Consider the following 21540-nt stretch of genomic DNA (forward strand, 5'->3'; position numbering starts at 1 on the left):
CCATTTTATAATCGCATAACATTCCTCCAAATTTCAGGATCAACGTTTTCGATAAAGCCGTTTGCTTCATGCAATATTTACTTTCACGCGGGGGTCCAAGATCTACTTACATTTATCCGACCTCAGAGCTTTCCGAGAAATGGAAACTGAAAGTATAACATGTTGTTTACAGGAAGAGCACATGCCCACGTCAGATGCACACTCATCAAACGCCATGCCTTCCTTTATAGCGGGTGGTTTTTGAGACATGTATTTTCGTGTAAGAACGTTTCATTTTCTCCTAGTTTTGAGCGGACGAGCACACGCACTTGACCCTCCTAAAATATAGAGTGCGCTCGACCTTGCACTCCCTTCCCGGTCCAGTCCCAAGCCACAGGCGGCCTCGATCCCTCTTTCTCGGAGGGTCCCACCTCTTCCGCTTCGCCATTGGTGGAAAATCAGCAGGGCAGCTCTGGGATTGGTCGGCGACCCCGCTCCTCCAGCGGAAGCCCGTTCTATCCCAAAGTAGCCTCGGGGGCTGAAAGTTGGGCAAAGTTGCGCTTTTAGGCTGGGCTCCCGTCGGGGCATTATTGCGTCACAATGGGGGTCCCGGGGCAGTGTCCGACGCTGCTCGCCCGCGGGGCTCTAGGGTTCCAATCTCGCTGACAGTGCGCAGGCTGCGGAAGGGAGGTCCGCACAAACTGATTTTTAAACTCCAGGGCTTTAAAGCAACAAAATTGACTTTTGCTTTTCAGCAAACTATTTTTCTTTTGAGTGCAGGATGACCTCGCATGCCAAAAATGTTTCTCGGAATTACTTAAGGAAGTCCAGGGAGGGAAGGCTTCAAGACTTTCCCCCCCCCCCCCCCCCGACCCTTAAAATCTGAATTTAAGGCAAGATCTATCTCAAGAGAAGCCGAAGTAAGGAACCTTTCAAGGGAATGGGGGTCGCAATACTAATTCTCTATATTTTATGTGTGTGTGTGTAGCTTAAATAAAGAATAGCTTTATCATGCTGAAAGAGTAGAGGGAGGGGCTGAAAGGGAAGATCTGGAGAGCCTGATTTTGGAAGATGTCAGAGCATCTGAAATGGCTGCAGGACTGTTCAGGGGCTGAGCCTCTGCCCAGCAGGACCAGGTGCCCCCTCTGTAAAGAGCTGTTCACGGAGCCCAGGATCCTGCCCTGCCTGCACACCTTCTGTGCCGCCTGCCTCCGGCAGCTGGAACCCTTTTCGGTGCTGGGTTTCCGGGGAGGGGGGCCAGCAGACTCCAGCTCCTGGTTGCCGGATCAGCCCCCGCTGAGCCTCCTGTGCCCCGTCTGTGATTCGGAGGTCCATCTGCCCCCAGGGGGCGTTGAAACCTTGACCACAGACCACCTGGCAGCGAACGAGGTGCTGCTGGAGAGGCTGAAGAAAGAAGGCCTGGGTCTGCTGTGCGACCTGTGCAACGAGGGCAAAGCCGAGAGGAGGTGTAACACCTGCCGAGCCAACCTCTGTGAATTCTGCTGCCAGGCGCACAGGTAAGGGTGCCCCCCCCCCCCCCCCCCGCGAAGCGAGAGCCCTGCTAACCTCGAAGAGTAGACTCAGTTCAAGAAGGGATGTGAATCGTGTCCTCGATCGTCTTAACGATCGATTTCGGCTGGGAGGGGGAGGGAATCGTATTGTTGCCGTTTGGGGGGGTAAAATATCGTGAAAAATCGTGAAAATCGTTAAAAAAGCGAAAAATCAAAAAATCGAAAAACCGGCACATTAAAACCCCCTAAAACCCACCCCCGACCCTTTAAATTAAATCCCCCACCCCCAAATAACTTAAATAACCTGCGGGTCCAGCGGCGGTCCGGAACGGCAGCGGTCCGGAACGGGCTCCTGCTCCTGCATCTTGTCGTCTTCGGCCGGCGCCATTTTCCAAAATGGCGCCGAAAAATGGCGGCGCCCATAGACGAAAAAGATTGGACGGCAGGAGGTCCTTCCGGACCCCCGCTGGACTTTTGGCAAGTCTCGTGGGGGTCAGGAGGCCCCCCACAAGCTGGCCAAAAGTTCCTGGAGGTCCAGCGGGGGTCAGGGAGCGATTTCCCGCCGCGAATCGTTTTCGTACGGAAAATGGCGCCGGCAGGAGATCGACTGCAGGAGGTCGTTCAGCGAGGGTTCCGGCGCCTCGCTGAACGACCTCCTGCAGTCGATCTCCTGCCGGCGCCATTTTCCGTACGAAAACGATTCACGGCGGGAAATCGCTCCCTGACCCCCGCTGGACCTCCAGGAACTTTTGGCCAGCTTGTGGGGGGCCTCCTGACCCCCACGAGACTTGCCAAAAGTCCAGCGGGGGTCCGGAAGGACCTCCTGCCGTCCAATCTTTTTCGTCTATGGCCGCCGCCATTTTTCGGCGCCATTTTGGAAAATGGCGCCGGCCGAAGACGACAAGATGCAGGAGCAGGAGCCCGTTCCGGACCGCTGCCGTTCCGGACCGCCGCTGGACCCGCAGGTTATTTAAGTTATTTGGGGGGGGGTTCGGGAGGGTGGGGGATTTAATTTAAAGGGTCGGGGGTGGGTTTTAGGGGGTTTTAGTGTGCCGGCTCACGATTCTAACGATTTATAACGATAAATCGTTAGAATCTGTATTGTATTGTGTTCCATAACGGTTTAAGACGATATTAAAATTATCGGACGATAATTTTAATCGTCCTAAAACGATTCACATCCCTAGAAACTAGCCCCTTGAGATTGTGCTGTTTGGGGGGGGGGGGGGGGGGCATATAAATTCCCATATGCAATCCGGCACCAGCTCCCTACTTCCCCCACCACCTCTTGCCCCTTTCCCCACCCGCCCTCCATGAGTCCCAAATGTGTACCTGAAAGCCAGACCTCGTGAGGCTCTAGTATCGAAACCACCTAAGATTTTTTGTGACTTGGGATTGTGCCCCACCCTGATCTAGCCATGGGCGCTATACTAACCAGAAGAGCCAGTCAAAGCTTTGCAGAAGGAATCAGCAGGGGTGGAAACAAAGGGACTGGCCTGAGGATAGCACAGATGCATTGTCTTCCTGAAAGGGAAGGGCAGTTTCTATTGATTGGGGGGGGGGGGTAGGAATGACTTCATCAACATGGTTTTTGTGTTTTCTTAAACACGCATGCTTCGTTTTAGGAGGCAGAAGAAAACCGCTAGCCATGCAGTGCTAGCGCTGAAGGACCTGAAAGGATGCAGCAGGATAGCCAAGCCCATCCAGTGCTCCACGCACCCCTCGGAGGAACTTCGGCTGTTCTGTGAGGTGTGCGACCGCCCCGTGTGCCGCGACTGTGTGGTGGGTGAGCACCGCGAGCACGCCTACGACTTCACCAGCAACGTCGTCCACCAACACGGGGACTACGTGAGAGAGCTCCTCAAATGCACGCAGCCCCACCTGGGGGCGCTGGAGGGGGCCCTGCGGGACATCGAAGGGGTGGGCCGCGCGGTCGGGGAGCGCGTGAAGAGCGTGGGGGCAGAGATCGAAAGATTTGCAGCCGGCTACGTCAGGGCGGTGGAGGAGCACCGCGACCGGCTCCTGCAGCGCTTGGAGGAGCTGAAGCGGCAGAAGGAGAGCGCCCTGCACCTGCAGAAGGTGCAGCTGCAGCAGCTGCTGGCGGACATGCGGACAGGGGTGGAGTTCACAGAGCACCTGCTGACCAGCGGCTCCGATCTGGAGATCCTCATCACCAAAGGGGTGGTGGTCAGGCAGCTGAGGAGACTGAATGAGGTGGACTACAGCGTTCACGCGGCCACCGATGATGGGATCAGCTTTTGGCCCCAGGAGAAGGCTGGCCAGTGCCATGGCTACGAGATGTTTGGGACGATAGTCACCAAAACTGTGGATCCCACCAAGTGTGTCATACAGGGAGAAGGTATGGAGAAGATCCTGATGTAATAACCATACCGAAAGGGTTAGATGCAGAGAGCCAGTGGCTAACACTCTATAGGCCCCATCTGGATAAATCCAGACCCCAGCGCTGGGAATATTTTGAGAAGTTAGGAACCAATCTCATTCTTTTCTCAGTGCTATTTTCTTTCTGTACTTTTTTAAAGTATTTTTTGCCTGCATTTTACTGATGGCAGGGCTGGTTGTACTGCACAAGTAATTCCAATCACACTCCTATCTCCCCCTCCCAGCCCCTGCTCTGCACCCGGATTCAGCAGTGCGTGTTGGCGGTCCGGCTGCCTTCCCCACACCCAGCTCCGGCCGTCGGTTTGTGCTGTCCTCTGCTGGCTTGTTCCAGCTGTGGGTTCCAAACAGCTCCCCCCCCCCCCCCCCCTGCTTTCATTCCATGTCAGCAGTAAGCATGTGGGGACTGATGCAATTATTTTTATAATGAACAAATGTCTTGCTTTTCTGAATCTCAGGCATCTGGTGTTAAGGTTTAGGGATCCATGACTTCCCTGTCAAACCCTCTACCTAAAGTTTCTCTGATAGCTGCCATTGCGCTGCAGGCAGCTGCTCATAGTCTAGTCATTACAACAAGCAGACAAATAGTCTCTTACCATTTTGAAAGCGCTGGTAACCATACACAGCACTGTACAGATACACATAAAAGGGGGGTGGGGGCAGCAATCTATTTTCCCTCATCAGTAGCCAGACAGCTGTAAAATAAATTTTATATGGAACAGAGCAGATGTGACCAGGAAGGGCTTGTAGCTGTGCACATATACCATGCATTCACTTTCACCTAAACAGGACAGCAGTAGGTACTCTTAGCTTAGAGTTCCCAAGAGGAGGTCTCCTCTGGCATCAGAAGATGAAGACCCAGACAAAAAGCATGGCTTTTTTTCTTGCAGGTCGAATTATGTAAATCTTTCCACACCGTTACACCACTGTGCCAATCACAACAGGTTTCTGCAAACTGTGCCATGGCTTGCCCTCCTGCTATCAATGCTTGTTCCAGAAATCTCTGGCGCTCCTGCTGTCACCCTTTTGTTCTCATCTTTCTCTGAAACACTCGATTCAAGCTAAGCCACATGTTCTCTCCGCTCTTGCCTCCTTTTAAGGTTTCCACACGCTGCGAGCGGGGAGAGCGGCCGCTTTCATCTTGCTGTGTAAGAACAGCATGGGAGAGCAGGTGGGACGGGGTGGCGAGCAACTCTGGATCAGGATTGCCCACAAGGACAAGAAGGGCTGGTAGGTCATTTCTTCTGACTACATGAATTAACCCTTCAGACGCTGCACTTGTATTGGCCATAAGGGGTAGGGATGAAATCTACCCCTGCCTATTGCCAGTGTGCATAGAGCAGCTCATGGAAGAACACAGGAGCCTTGTGCAAAAGTACAACTGTAGGAAAGTAATTCTTTCTTTTAATCTTCCCATTTAAACAGGCCGATACAGTACAGTGCACTCCGACGGAGCACACCGTTAGCCTGCTCTTGGACGCGCGTTTTCCCTTACCCCTTATTTAGTAAGAGGAGGAAAACGTGCATCCAATCTGCGGCATCTAATAGCACCCTCAACATGCAAATGCATGTTGATGGCCCTATTAGGTATGCACGCGGGATACAGTAAGTAAAATGTGCAGCCAAGCTGCACATTTTACTCTAAGAAATTAGTGCCTACCCAAAGGTTGGCGCTAGTTTCTGCCGGCACCGGGAAAGTGCACAGAAAAGCAGTAAAAACTGCTTTTCTGTGCACCCTCCGACTTAATATCATGGCGATATTAAGTTGGAGGTCCCGAAGGGTAAAAAAAAGAAAAAAAAAATTTAAAATGGGCCTGTGGCTGTTGGGCCGAAAACCGGATGCTCAATTTTGCCGGCGTCCGGTTTCCGAGCCCATGGCTGTCAGCGGGCTTGAGAACCGACACCAGCAAAGTTGAGCGTCGGCTGTCAAACCCGCTGACAGCCGCCGCTCCGGGCTAAAAGGAGGCGCTATGGCTGCGCTAGTGTCCCTAGCGCCTCCTTTTCCCTGTTTCTACCGCACCACCTAATTTGAATACTGAATCGCGCGCACTGGCAAGTGGCCGGTGCGCGCCGGGAGAGCGGGCGTTCGTCCGCTCTCCCGCGGACTTTACTGAATCGGCCTGAAAGTAAAACAGGAAATCTTTGGAGGTGGATAACCACTGTGACAGCAGCCTCTGCTCATTCTGGTTGAGAGATATATATATATAATTTTTTTTTTTTTTGTTAAGACAAATAGCTTAAAATTACTTATTGGTAGCCTCTTTTTATTTCACTTTGCAGGGATAGGGTTAACTTTTTTTTTTTTTTTTTAATTAAGTTTTACTTTTATTTTTCTGTAGTGGAATTGAGCCAAGAGTTTGGGACAGATCTGATGGAAGTTATCACGTTTCCTTCACCCCGCTGGAGCCTGGCCCCTATAGCGTGTGGGTGTGCATTAAAGGGCAGCACGTGCAGGTGAGGCAGAGCTTTACTGGCACTGTACCTCTTTCCAAAGCTTACCACTGTCACCCTCCCATTCTTTCTGTGGGATTTATCCTGCTGAGGCCCAGTCACCTGTAAACAGAGAGCAGCGACAGCAGTCCTACATTGCCATTAAGTTTAGAGATAAAGCAGTGGAAAGCACCCAGGAACAAGCTAAAAACCAGTGGAAGCCTCGTTAAAATGCAGTAGGGTACCAAGCATCACCAGTCAAAAATCTCTCTCCCTTTACCAATCTCAAGCACAGGTTTGAAACCCTCGGTGTTGGAGGAGTAACAGAGTGGTTAGCGCAGTTAAACCAAGGCTCAAAGCCCACTGCCGCTCCTTGGGTAAGTTATTTACCCTCCTGTGCCGGAGGTACACTTAGACTGTGAGCCCCCTGCCGACAGGGAAATACCTGCAGTACCAGAATACAATCCATGGTGAAGTGGGGGGGGAGGGAGGGCAGAATATAAAATAATAAAATTGGTAGGGGTTTGAAGAACCAGCAGGAGCAGAAATGCTTAAGGCCTGGCAGTGTTGCAGCTGCTCCGCGTTGCCCTCGCGCTAGGGAAGCTGAGGATGGGTGGAATTAGGGGGTAGTATATATACACACACCTTCTTCCAGACAGTTTGCTGTCTCCATCCAAATTCTTTCAAAGCTGGAAGTAGCCTCCCTGCTTTCTCATTCAAGCTCACAAAAGCTCAAGCCTTTTCATCACAGTCTCTGTTTTTGAAAACAGGTTTAATTCTCAGGGTAGCATTGGGGACCCAACGATGTTGGCTCCCTGCTGGGCTCACACCACACTGTTTCCAGATGGACAGAAGCTCCTTGCCTCTCCCTTCATGGAGGATGGAGAACGGAGTAATAGTTCAGGAAGGTATTCCCCACTAGTGCCAGAAAGGGGAATGAGAAGCAAAGTATGGAAAGGAAACACAACATTGATTGGCCCATGCTTTAAAAAAAAATAAATTCAACATTTATTTACATTTTCCCTTACAGCACAAGAACATATAGGAAAATTGGTTCTTACCTGCTAATTTTCATTCCTGGAATACCACAGATCAGTCCAGACTCCTGGTATTAGGCCTCCCTTCCAACAGATGGAGACAGAGAATGTTGCACTGGCAAATAACCCATAGTACCCCCTGCAGTCCCTCAGGAGTGACTTGAATCCCAGCCAAGATGTGTCTCATACCGATCCTTATGAAAATACCACCGATGCCCACAAACGAGCAAGGGGAACAAAAAAAAAAAAGGTGTAGGAGTAATGAAGAGCTTTCATCGCAGGCAGGAGGAGGGAAGGCAAAGAGGGCAAAGAGGGTTTGACCTCCCGAGCCTCTTCCTTTTATTGTACATTCATACAAAGGCAGATGATGTGTCATTACATGATTGGCTACTTTCCCATAGCAACAGAAGAGTCATTACACCATTGGCTTTGGCTCAGGGGGTGTGCACGGATCATATCATTGGCTGCTGAAATCTATACCTCCTGACTTTGTCCTGCCTCTGACTAGGGAACACCCAGCCCTTCTTTCAGGCTAACAGGATTAATTATAAGCCAGAGAAATACATGAAGTCAGGTATCCTCTCCTAGGCAGAGACTTAAGCACAAGTGATGCTTTTATTCAGGCAAATGTCAGGGAGAAGGGAAGTTAGTGTTTAACCCTGATGAAATGGCTTGCTGGCAAGCGCATATTTCCCACATCTCACCCTTTTTGTTTTTGTTTAGGGCAGCTCAGTAAAGCTTTAGACCCTTACTGAAATCTGTTATGTCTTGGTATGGGCTGGAAATAGGGGAAGAGGGATTATGGAGAGAAGAAAGCTGATTCGGCGTGGTGTGCCAGCTGCCGATGAGCTTCTGAATCTCCATATCACCCAGAGCAGGTGCAGGTGGTGTGCCAACTCTGCAGGGCTCCGGATTCCCTATTAGGCATCTTACAAGACATCTTTGTATTCGGGCTGAGAGCAAGGTTTCAGTATGGATATGAGGTTGGGTATGCACTGAATACAGCATCACAGGCAAATAATTAAGATAATTACAGTAATTATAATAAGAAATCACCCCTTTTGAGACCAGAAATATCAGGGAGTCAGGACCATAGCCAGTCCCATGGAGAAGTTGGTATTCTGTCTGAAAGTGGTGCATCAGCAACCATGGTTTCTATCTGCTCTGTGGTATGTGTGAGGTTTGCTTTATAGTCTGATATGTACACACAGCAATGAGATCCAATTAATGCACAAACACCATCCTTTAAGGCTAAAATAGCTTCTAAGGTATAGCTGTTCTGTAATGCTACTTCTCTAATCTGAGAGACTTCTGTTGTGAGTAGTTTTAATGCATGGACTGTCTGATTAAATATGGCAGTCGTCCAGTTAGCTAGGATGTGTAAGTCTCTGTAATTCATAGCTGTTCCCATTGGAGGAAACAGGCTTCTAGCTATCTGAGTTTCTGTATACTTTTCTATGGGATTATTTATCGCCTCCCTTTTGTTACGGAGCCTTGCTTTGGGTAAATTTTTATGACTGCATAGTATGAGGGAAGGATGTAGCCTAAAGTGCATCTGTCTCTCCATCTTGGGGAAATGTACATATATGCTCTACGCCCACATAACATCCATATGTTTCCTAACAGATTAGTGGACATGTCATTGGTTATCATTTGGGCTATATAACTACAAAAGGTAAATCTTTCATCCCCTCTATACTTTCTGTACCTGCTTGGGTCTCCCACTGCACATCCTGAAATCTGCCAATTGCATACATATATGGTATAACTATGCAAGTGTTCAGTGATTAATACAAATGTTCGGTTACAATATGGATATTTCCCACCTGAATCCCTTTCCCATCCCCTGTATCATAGTCCCAACAAAGAGCGGCAGTCTCTTGAATACAGCTACCAATGTGTAGTATGGTATTACCACTGGAGAAGTAATGAAAACCTCTCTGTAAAGGATAATTAGTCCATACTGTAAGGTTAAATGGTACAGCATGTATCAGTAGTTCTCCGCAGGCTTGGGTTGGCATATGTGTGCAGATCCAACAGTCTGTTCGATTCAACAGGTGTGAAAAGTTCTGTGCAGAGGATGTACATGTTGTTCTGTCAGAGTCCTTGTTCTGAAATCGCCATAGCTGGAGAAATAAGGCAAAGGAGGAGGATGCAGAACACAATTGTTAATGAGTTGGCATTCAGGCAAGAAAAAGCGGCTAATAAGTTCTCTGGAGTTTTCTCAAGGCCTTGCTGTTCTAAGAGTTGTGCAGATTGGTTGGATAGGGCCTTGATCTGTCCCCAGGTCATGTGGTGCTGCTTTTTGCAAGGAGTCCGATCTCCGTCCTTCTGAGGGCTGTGGAGGCTCAGGGAGAAGTTGGGGATCGGGTCCTGTAGATCTGGACACCTTTCCATCTTTCCACGGCTTGATACCTGTGGAAGCAAGCAGAGAAACATATCCTCGTTCCCCATTTTAAGGGAACGGGACCATACCAGACATTAAATATTCTATACAAAACTGATGGCTGTGGGTGACTAACCCTAGTCCCATAATGATTACTCATGGCTGTGGTCTTAAATTTATTTTAAGTGATTTAAAACAATACTTTGTTCAGCCAATCCTGTTTAGGGGAAAATCCAGGGGCAATCCCCCTTTTTTCTTTTTGTTTGGTCCAGAGCTCTTAAGGGTATGATTTGCTCTCTCCACAATGGCTTGCCCTGTGGTGTTGTAGGGGATGCCAAATAAGTATTTAATATTCAATTAACAAAATTCATGCAAAGGAATGGCTGCAGTAAGCAGAGCCATTTTTAGTTTTCAGAACATAGGGTAGGCCCATTATCAAGAATTTTTTATGCAGTGATCAATTTTCATTCAGTAAAATAGCAATAAATGTAAATTAATCATTTAAAGGAAAAGTCATTTGCAGTAAGCAGAATCAAATGACAAGTATATTAGACATTACATTAAACATATGTTACACAAGACTGACATATATTCATTCATCTTGCAAATATTAATTTACACAAAACTGACACATTCATCCATATTCATTCATAGTCTTCTTGGCATCAAGACAGACTACAGATAACACATAATATGAGCTAAAAATCTTATCAAAAAGTTATCAAAAACAAAATTAGATCAAGGATCAAAAATCAAAAGTCAAAAGGTGTTAGAAAAATGTTTGAAAATGTTAAAATAAACTGCAAAGTGTCCATCTTCACATCTCTTCATGGCAGGAAGGCTGTAAATCTGGAAAATATTAAAAACTGGCATACAGCAAAAAATTACTAAGGTAAGGATAAAAGTGAAATTCTTACTTTTTTAACCTTGAAGAAATCAATTCTATGATTCAATTTAATAAAATCAATTTGGATTTGCAAGAAAAGGCTTGTGAGGGATTGCTTTAGATGTAGCAACCTCTGTCAGTAAAAATTTTAAGGTTCAGAATTCTGTAAAAGTTTTGTGAAAAAGAAAATAAAACTGAAGTGTCCTTAATACAGAAGGTCTGTAGGCCTGAAAAATAAAAACTATTATACAACAGAATTATTAAAACAATAATATAATATACTTGTAGAATAACATAGCGCCTCCTAGTGGAGACCCCATCATTACTTTATAGATTGCAACTATTGTTCCAGGTTGCAATCAATAATACTCTGAGCTTAAATTCAATGTGGAGTATCAGAATAGAATTTCTTCTTATAATTATTAGAATAGGAAATTAAACACGCTGTTTGCTCAGCTCTGTCTGCTGCATGCTAAAGTTTGAAAGTATTAAAAGGATTAATAACAGATGAAGGGCTAGTGTAGTAATGCATTGAAGGTTGAGGGAAAAGATTTGGATCAGCAGGATATCTGAACTGTCTCGTGCCCCCCTTTGAAAGCTGCAAGCACAGTTAAAGAAAAGTATTAGTTATAACAAATATAGAAACTAGAGAGAGAAACTGCAGTACTAAGTCCAGGTTTTTTTCTTTCTTTTCAAAAGTTCTCCCTCCCTCCCCCATGAGTGGCTAGCAAGAGTTACAGAAAAAGGGGGGGAGGAGCAGTGTTTCTCAAAAGAAAAGAACTACACCCAAGGAGTTAATCCTTCAGTCAATAGAAACTTAAAGATAGCTTTGTTTAACAAATGACCACAGACAATGGCTGGCCCAGGATTTGCTGATTCTTTGCAGACAGATACTATTTTTCTCCTGTAGAGAAAATTGCAATAAGAATCTGAGCGCTGGCAATTCAAGCAATTGCTTATAAACTAAAATCTCAGAGAAATGGAGTCATTTTTAAATGTGAGCCAAATAAACTTTGCAAAAGGGAAACTTTCACATGTAATTTACACAGAATATTATTCAAATCTCAGTACAGTTTTTAACATAAGCTCTGCATACACTTTGTGTGGGGGAAATACTCTCAGAGTATGCAGATTTTTTGTAACTGAATTAAAATACTAATAGAAACCATTTTTTCCAATTTTGTACTGTCTGCACAGTTACTTTGCCTAATCTGGTCTGCAAGAGGTCATTGAAGTGTATAATTAAATCAATTTTTTCATAGTGATATTTTCTTTGCTTGTAACGCAGGAGTCTAATTAAATCCTTTTTTTCATAATGATATTTTCTTTGCTTGTAAAACAGGCCCAAGGTCTTCTTTGAAGACCTGGGGGCATAGTCACTGCACATGGCACTCAACTCTATTGCTGCCACACCTAGTTCTTTGTTTCTTTCTGTAATGGGAAGGACTTGAATCCCTTTCAATAATTCCTCTCTTGTGAGATTTCCATGTTCTAGGTGAAATCCCATGGTGGTTGGTGGGGGAAGGGCTTGCAGGCAAGATGGAGGAAAGCTAGTTTTTCTGACCTCAGTGTTTTCTATTTCCTGGGGTCTTTTCTCTGAGGTGGATGCAGAGGAAGCCACAGGAGCCATGTGAGTGTGTGTCCCCAGATGTTCTATTTCATTTTCTGTCCCCCTTTGTTCATGGTTCTTTTCTGAGATGGGGAAGGCTTGAAGTCCTTCTAATAATTCTGTTTCTGTAAGGTTTTCTTTCTGCAGTTTCTGCTGAAATTCAATGCTAATCACCCCACCCAGGCCAGGTGGTGGCTCTATTGTTCTCAAGGGTTGCTTTTCTGAAGAAATGGGGAAGGTGTGAATTGGTTTGGGTGTGGGTAGTTGAGGATACAAAGAATTTGCTGTCTCTGAGGAAGACTGAGAAGATGGGGGAAGGGTATGTCTGCCTGCTTCTAAAAGCACATGGTTTGAAACTGCTGTTTTTAAACCTTTTTTTTCTTTGCATTCGATGGCTTCTGTACATTTTTGCCAAATTAATAATTGCTTGATGGGAGCTCTTGGAGCTGTATGAAGACTATTGCCTATTAAAATCCAGTCCTGGATATTCAGAGTTCCAGCCTCTATTGAATACCATGGGCAGCGGCAAGCTATTTCACTTATCAATTCTTCTAAATCCCCTATTCTGACTTGCGCTATTTCCCCCCTGGTGACAAAATAATGATTCTTGATTATTTTCTGCAGCTTTCTTGCATGACACGTCTGCTTAGCTGACAGATTTCCCCCCATACTCACGATTGTTGGGAGCAGATTTGCTGAAAAATTACTTACGATTAGGGAGCAAAATTCTGCTGCTATGGTAGCTACCTAGGCTGTTCCAGCCGAGTGAGCAGGGAGCATCACGGCGCGGGTCACCACATGTAGGAGTAATGAAGAGCTTTCATCGCAGGCAGGAGGAGGGAAGGCAAAGAGGGCAAAGAGGGTTTGACCTCCCGAGCCTCTTCCTTTTATTGTACATTCATACAAAGGCAGATGATGTGTCATTACATGATTGGCTACTTTCCCATAGCAACAGAAGAGTCATTACACCATTGGCTTTGGCTCAGGGGGTGTGCACGGATCATATCATTGGCTGCTGAAATCTATACCTCCTGACTTTGTCCTGCCTCTGACTAGGGAACACCCAGCCCTTCTTTCAGGCTAACAGGATTAATTATAAGCCAGAGAAATACATGAAGTCAGGTATCCTCTCCTAGGCAGAGACTTAAGCACAAGTGATGCTTTTATTCAGGCAAATGTCAGGGAGAAGGGAAGTTAGTGTTTAACCCTGATGAAATGGCTTGCTGGCAAGCGCATATTTCCCACATCGAAAATACCACCGATGCCCACAAACGAGCAAGGGGAACAAAAAAAAAAAAGGCTAAAAACCCCAACTTGAAAAACTCTTTGTAAATAATTCTCTTCTCTTTATAACTTCAAACTAGGAGTACACACTTGAAATCCTAAGCAGCTCTGCAGCCTCTATACAATAGAACCATGACAGAAATACGAGCGGACTCTCCCCCCGCAACCAGGGTGGGACTCGGGACGGATCAGTGGTATTCCAGGAATGAAAATTAGCAGGAAAGTACCAATTTTCCTTTCCTATTCATACCCAGATCAGTCCAGACTCCTGGGATATACCTAAGCTTTCCTAATTAAGGTGGGACTGCGAGAGTCCCACTCAGTACTCTCAAAGCCCATGGTCTCTGCGGCTTGGACAGCCAAACTATAATGTCCGGCAAAAGCGTGCAATGACTTCCAGGTAGCTGCCTGACAAATTTCTCGTGGCGACACCAGCTGACTCTCAGCCCAAGAAGTTGCCCGAGACTAATTGAGAGGGCCCTCAATCCCTCTGGGACCGGATGCCCCTTACAGATAGATGCAGAGCTCATTGCCTCTTTCAGCCAGCTTGCTATCGGTCCTAGGAAAAGGCCTTCTGCCCTTTCCTAGGACCGCTCAATAGCACAAAGAGATAGTCACCAATAACTTCAGGGTGTCTGACTGAGGTAAAGGAACAAAGCCCGCTTCATATCCAAACAACGTAAGTCTCTAGCATACGGAGTAGACGCATCCAAATCTGGAAAGGCTGGAAGTTCCACGGTCTGCTGACATAACCTTCAGGAGAAAAGAGGGCACAGTCTCAAAGCGATCCCAGAATCCAAGATCTTCAGCAAGGATTCTCTGCACGACAATGCTTGCAGTTCTGAAATCCTTCAGAAACATCATCTTCAAAGTGAGATCCTTTGCCGTTTGCTCTTTTGAAAGGTTCAGAGCTACACACAACCCTCTAAGGACTAGACTGACGCTCCATGAGGAACATATTTTCCACACAGGATGCCACCGATGTTTTGCCCCTCAAAGGAAGTGAACAACATCGGGGTGAGCGGCCAACGACACTCCATACACCTTGCCTCAGACAGCCCAACACCACAACCTGAACCTTAAGAGAGTTAAAAGCCAAGACTTTCACCAAACTTTTCTGCAAAAAGCCAAGATGTGAGTTAAGAGGTCTGCGTTGCGATTATTCCTTGACCCATGCCCCAGGACTCAAAGACCTTCCAGCCCCTTACATATGACAAGGAAGTGGAAGTCTTTCTAGCCTGCAACATTTTCTGTCAAACGTCTCCTCAAAAGCCAAGCCGCGAGGCAGAAGCAATCTGCCCGCTCTGAAAACGTTGGACCCCGCTGAAGCAGCTACGGCAACGTGCGAGTCGCAGTGGACCACCCACCACCAAGTTGTCCAGGTCCCTCGACCCATGAGCGCCTTAGCCACTCTGGCACCACGCTTCTCCGGCATGATGTTCTCTGTTTTATCAGCTTTCCCAGAGGCCAAGCAGGGAACATGTAAAAGTAGAATCTCTCAGGGCCAAGGTAGAACTAGAGCATCTCTGCCCCGCGCCTGAAGAACCGGGGTGTCTTGGCGTTCTTCCGTGATGCCATCAAACGCAGGCGGGGGAGTACCCCACCGGTGACATATCAGAGCCATTGCCTCCTCTGACAGCTCCCATTGCCCGGGATCCAGCTTCTGGCGAATGAGAAAATCCGCTTGCACGCTGTCCACCCTGGCAATGTAAGATGCCGCTAGCATAGCTAGAAGCTGCTCCGCCCAAAGAAACAACATCTGAGCCTCCTGGGCCACTGCTAGACTCCTGGTTTTCCCTTGTTGATTGATTATAAGCCACCAGACAACATGGCTGCCTTTCCCCGCACTCGGCGGGGGAGGGGTGTACGACTTCAACGGTGCTTCCACTCCGGCACGGCCTCTGCCAGCCCCAACCCACTCTTTCCACCTAAGAGGCAGTGGAAGCACAGTCCAGCGCAGGACAAATCGCACGCATGCATTGCCACAGGAGCAGCACGCACTGCTGCGCGCCATCCAAAGCACTCACATGCTGCGCCAACAGCCACGAGACGCGCCAACTACAACAAGGCCCGACCACATGGCAAAACCAGCTCCACTGTGCCGTGGCACCGCCGCACCAGAACTCACCTCGTAGCAGCTCTGCCAAGATCCAATGCAGCCTTCCCGGTTGCTGAAACCTTGGCGCTCTTCTGTTGTGTCTTAGTAAAGTTAAAAAAAAAAAAAAAAAAAAAAAAAAAAAGGTAGAAGCCAACAACAAGGATACTTCCCTGACAGAAAAGCTGCCGGACTCCAATTGTTCACCTGGTGGGGGAGGGAATTGGCCCCACCAGCTATACCCCCCCCCCTCCCGGGTGACAAAAGACCAAGTCAGACCAGGGTCCCAAACCCTTTGCTCGTTCTCCTCAACCCCAGGAGGGATAGCTCCATCAGGGCCTAGCAAACTCCTGGGAGGGTAAATCAAAGAATCTTTCATTTTATTTTCCCTTTTTTTCCTCTAGACTGCAGGGATTGCACCTGTACCATCTGCTGGAGACAGAGAAATACTGCGGGACTGCAGGTGGCACTTCGGGTTATAAATACACAGAGTAGGAAAAAATGGATTCCAAAATCACGGAATATACATCACAAATAAAGGAATCTCATATTACATTAAAACATTCTTTAATTGTCTCAAACATTAAAATATAAATTAAACATCTGTATTTATACTATTATATCACATAAAGGATACAGTAAAGTGCATAATCACATATACCAAAATAAATACTAATCTAATGTCATGCATAAGATAACAATATACATAACAGTACATATAAACAAAAAAAATACACAGGACTTACTGACATTCATCAAAACGATACATACAGAAGTAACATAAGAACATGCCATACTGGGTCAGACCAAGGGTCCATCAAGCCCAGCATCCTGGTTCCAACAGTGGCCAATCCAGGCCACAAGAACCTGGCAAGTACCCAAAAACTAAGTCTATCCCATGATAAACCTAATATACATTGAAGCTAATATAGATAGAGAATGACTTCATGTTGGTTACAAAGTTTGAATAAGACACTTGTTATGTAACAAAGTACAGTATCAAATAGATATAGCTGGGATAGAATCTGTTCAAACAGATATGCTGTTGAAAAAGGTTTAATAAATGAAATTATGAACTAATCATATGAGATATTTACTCTGACAAAGAAGTGTCTTCTCTGTTTCACCTATGAGAGGCTTCTTCAGGGGATATTATAACCAATGTATCAATTACACAGCAAATCCAAAAGATGTAGTAATACGCGATCTAAATGGGAACACTCCCCTCTTAGATCAACAAAATGAAGTCTCTAAAATAGTTGACAAACCAGTTCTTGAGAGATACTCGATACCTGAAATGCAACTTATGACGTTTTCGTTTTAATTGAAATTTTTTCAGCATTGAATTAACTGAATGAAGATCCAAAGTGAGTGTAGTGTTCGTACTTTCGTCTCGAACACGAAAACACCTCTGCTGAGTATCCTCCAGAAATGGAGCAAAACATGCCTTTACAATGTTTCAATACCCCAGCTAGTACCTTCTGCCCACCCTTTCTCCCTCCTTCCTACCTCAGCTTAAGTTGCACAAAACTATCGAACTCCCTTCTCAATCACGCAAGTGCCGCAGATATTCGTTTGTAAGACAATGTCTCATTATTTGTAAATAGTTCCCTCATATTACTTCATGTTATATTCTCTTTTTTAATTTAACTCCTTATTTATGCCTATTTGCATTGCTTTTACATATATTACTTCCTCAACTCCCAGTTTCTCTGCTCCTTGTTTATTGTAACTGCTTTCACCTCTTAGCCTCTCCCTTGTTTGATGTAAACTAGCATGATGTCCCTGACGAATGTCAGTAAAGAAAAGCCTTAAATAAATAAATATCCAACTCTAATAGGCTGTCCTGATCCTGCTGCCACTTCTGTATGTATAGTTTTGATGAATGTCTAAGTCCTGTGGATTATTTTGTTTATATGTACTGATATGTGTATTGTTATCTTATGCATGACAATAGATAGATTAGTATTTATTTTGGTATATGTGATTATGCACTTTATCCTTTATGTGATAATATAAATTTATATTTTAAATGTTTGATGAGACAAATAATGATGTTTTAATGTAATATGAGATTCCTTTATTTGTGATGTATATTTCAGGTTATAAGCCAGTGCAAATTTGTCGCCATCTGCTGGAAGGGAGGCATAATGCCAGGAGTCTGGACTGATCCGGGTATGAACCCTTACAGAATAAGAACATATTGGGTCCGACTGAGGGTCCATCAAGCCCAGTATCTTGTTTCCAACAGTGGCCAAGCCAGGTCACATCTGAAAAGGTCAATAGCTTCCATGCCGCTTAGCCCGGGGGAAAAGCAGCACTTGCCGCCCGCGCCAGGAAGCTATCACCATTTACTTTTGCGCCAGCTTCTTTTCCAGAACGTAACGGTGCTCGCTGGGTAAAAAGTTAAACGGCCGAATTTAACCGATAGATTGTTTCAGTGAATTGAATGTGTTTTTTTTTTTCTTTCTCCTCCCGGAGGGTTCCCCGTTCACCTTGACCGTGAAGAGTAAATTGCGCAAGCATCAGGGTGTGTTTCACTGCTGCACCTTCTGTTCCAGCGGCGGGCAGAAAGATGTCCGCTGCGGCTGCGGGGGGACTATGCCAGGTACGTGCTCGCCTCCCTCCCTCAGCCAGAAGGCTCACCAGCACTTCAGGCACTCCCATTTATTACAGAGCGAGTAAAGAAATCAAGCTCGGCACCTGCGGCGCTTTTCTCCTCGTCCCGACTGACCCGACGCCCGGGTGCGCCGTTCAAGACCGGGCAGATGAAGTGGTGCACGGGCCCAGCACAGCACGGAGATCAGTGTAAAGCAGGTGGTCTCTGCCTCCTCCTTGGTTAAACTGCTGCCAAGCCTTCACGCCGGGCTTCGCTGGTGTCCTAGGCAGAAGGTACACGCAGTTTCCCAAAAAGGCAAAGCCGCAGAGGGGTTATACGAGAAAACGTCAGCTCTTAACCAGTTCTGCAAAACTTTCTGCCTGCTTCCGATGTACATGATTTGTCTTCCCAGGGGTAGAGGATAGTGCATGCCCGGCTTCAGCAGTCGCCACTAGAGTCAGGTCTACAAAAATGGGAGAACAACTTATTCATACAAAAGAGCTTCTCTCTGTCCACTTTCTAGAAAAGAAGCTTTTTTTTTCCTCCCTTCTGGCAGGGCTCCGGTTTCACCCACGCGCTCCACTCAAACTCCTGTTATTTACAGTTTGAAATGGTAGGAGGGACCCCCCCCCCCCTTCCCTTCCTGAAGCTGCAACCGCATAGGGTCTAACTTTTCTGTACCCTCACCGCACAGCCAAAAAAATCCAAAGCAGATCGTCCTGTACGGCACCAGTGCAGACAGAGTTGCACTTATTAAACTCAGGAGCAAGGGGAAACGAAAATAAACTAACATGGACCGCTTTCATGCTCTTCCCGAGATACAGTTACTGAAAAGTTACTCTTTAAGGGCTGGGAGTCGAGCCACTGCTTTGTGACCGCTGCTGAGGTTTGCCTTGTGATTAATATTTTCTTTTTTTGTTTTTTAGGTGGGTTCCAAGGTTGTGGTCACGGGCACAAGGGTCACCCAGGACATCCCCACTGGTCCTGCTGCGGCCGGGCTTCCGAAAACTCGGAGTGCTCTGGCCCTCTCGAACTTAGCGCGCCCCACAGTCTGCTGAGGACGGTGGCCCTCTGAGGCCTCTGCGAGAGAAGAGATGCAAGACTGCGCACGCCCTCAGGGCTCCCCCTCCCCATCGTGGCAACACCAGATGGGTATGAATACGAGACACACACTGCAAGAGCTTTACCACCTCCGAATCTGTGATTCTGCTACAACTTGGGACTCCAGTTTCCATACAAAGACGACCTGGATCAATGTGTCTTGTGTGTGTTAAAAAAAAGAAATGCAATTATTGACATTTACTGTGCATGGAACTGTTGCAGCTTCTCTGCATCGCAGCTGTGTAAGGTTAAACACGGGCAGCGCAGTTTTGGAGCAAGCTCTGTGCACATGCCACTCCTGTAACACACAATTCCCAGCACCTGTAAACCTGTTGATTTTACCAAGCTTGATTTAAATGTTATTTAGCCTGAGGCTTTTACGGCTCTGTAATGAGTTTTTCAATATGTATTGTAGAGGAGAGGCAGCTGCGCTGTATTTTTTCCTTTGCAATGTAGTATACGATACTGGATTGGGGGGGGCGGCCAGGCAGTTTTCCAGATTGTCCTATGTCACTTTAATCCCAAACTCCTCCCTCTAACTTTAGATTCCTTTTAGATGCAAACCCTGGGGCCTCTGGAATCGCCCACACCACTATCGGTTCTAACGTGTTCAGAACGAAATCCCACCGTGCGCTTCACCGCGCCCGCAAACATCCTTTTCCTGCAGGGGGAGAGCTGGAGGAAAAGCAGTCAGTTGTAATCTCAAAGGGCTTAAATCCCTGCGAAAACTCGCCTCAAAGTTAACCGTATGACTCCTTTCTGACGTCTTAACTTTTAACGGGCGTTAGGCTCGCATTCAGCTGGAATGCATTCTGCGTTATTACAGAGCTAGCAAGTCACTGGCTTGCTGTGCTGCGCAAGTCACCATCTTCCATGAAATCCTATAAATGTCACTCAGCAGGAGGTCATCGACCAGTTGTGCTATTCAGGGGAGAGTAAAACAGGTGCTGATAGCAGGGGCACTTATGTCAGACAACAGCTGCCCAGAGAGAAATGTCAGAAGAAAAAAAGTGTAATGTACAGAAGTTCAAATATCAGACAGGACCGTCCTTTCCATGCTGTGTCCTGGGAACGGCAGTGACAGCAGCTTAAGCTGGAGCAATTTAGCAGTGAATAATTCTGCCCCAGCTGACGGCAGTCAAACACCTGGTACCTCCCCAGGGAAAGGATCAGATTCCCAGAGATCAGGATGTACGGGAGAAATGGAAGCTGAAATAGGGCCTTCTAGTGCTAGGCAGTTTAAAGATTATAAGGATGGTACGGAAGAAAGGCCGAGCGAAAAAAACCCAAACCAAACCAAAAAACAACAGTTCCTTACCTGTAACAGGCGTTCTCCTATAGGACAAGCAGGATGTTAGTCCTCACATGGGTGAATACCAAGCTACAGGCTGCTCCTGGCAACAATGACCAGACACCTAACTGGGTGCCAATGGGCATAAAAAAACCCCCAAAAAGACCCACGGTGCTGTTGGCAGGGGGAGAGACAGCTTGAACCCAAACAAAGGGCCCTAAGCCAAGGAGAGTTGGGTTTACATCTGAAAGAGATTTTGAAGGACAGATTGGCCGAAGTCACTGTCAGGTCAGCCATCCTTGTCCAAACAGTTAGTGAGCAACGAGCGTGTGGTGAGAACTTCAAGTCGCAGCCCTGCAGATTTTCGGCCGTCAATGGTTGGATCCTTCGATAGGCCCTGAGCCACCAAATCCAGATGCAATCCTGGAGGGTCCTGGAACTTGTCGATCATCTGCTCCTGAAACTTCAGAGGAGCTGTCTGCAGCACCGCCGGGGACCTCCGCAGTCACGTGGCCCCCCCCCCACACACATCCCCAGAGGGTCTGGATCTCTTTGCTGGCCTTACAGAAACCAGATTTGTGCCACGCGGTCCTCCTGGCCTTATAGGCTTTGTGCAACAAAAGAACAAAATCTGAGGAAAAGGTAGAAAGGCATCAGAGCCCGCCTCACTTCCTAAAGGGCCCCCCCCCCGGTGCCTGGACCTTCCCCAGGGGTCGCAACCAGCAATAAAGGAGGGGGGAAATTCCCACCCCCTTCTGTGGCCCGTGCGGCATCCTTGAACTTGGTTAAAATGGCCATTGCTCCCAGGCTTAGTGGGAAGGGATCGTCCGCGGGCTGCCACACTGGCGAGAGCCTCCCTGGCTCATGGCGCCTAGCCAACTTCACTGCTGCCGTGCACCCCGAAGTGCCCTCCCCTCCAGAGAGGCACCGGACGC

The 21540-nt window shown here is 47.0% G+C and overlaps 1 protein-coding gene across 1 annotated transcript; it reads left to right on the plus strand.

The window, feature by feature from the left end:
* The first annotated feature begins 423 nt into the window (after nt 1-423).
* On the plus strand, nt 424-19688 carry TRIM45 (tripartite motif containing 45). Its single transcript, XM_029578122.1, has 6 exons — nt 424-1496; nt 3116-3849; nt 4988-5117; nt 6227-6341; nt 18096-18222; nt 19140-19688. The coding sequence occupies exons 1-6, from the start codon at nt 1051-1053 to the stop codon at nt 19286-19288; spliced, it is 1701 nt and encodes a 566-aa protein (XP_029433982.1). The 5' UTR covers nt 424-1050; the 3' UTR covers nt 19289-19688.
* Nucleotides 19689-21540: the final 1852 nt, after the last annotated feature.

The sequence above is a fragment of the Rhinatrema bivittatum genome, chromosome 15 (genome assembly GCF_901001135.1).
Source record: "Rhinatrema bivittatum chromosome 15, aRhiBiv1.1, whole genome shotgun sequence".
Lineage (NCBI taxonomy): Eukaryota > Metazoa > Chordata > Amphibia > Gymnophiona > Rhinatrematidae > Rhinatrema > Rhinatrema bivittatum.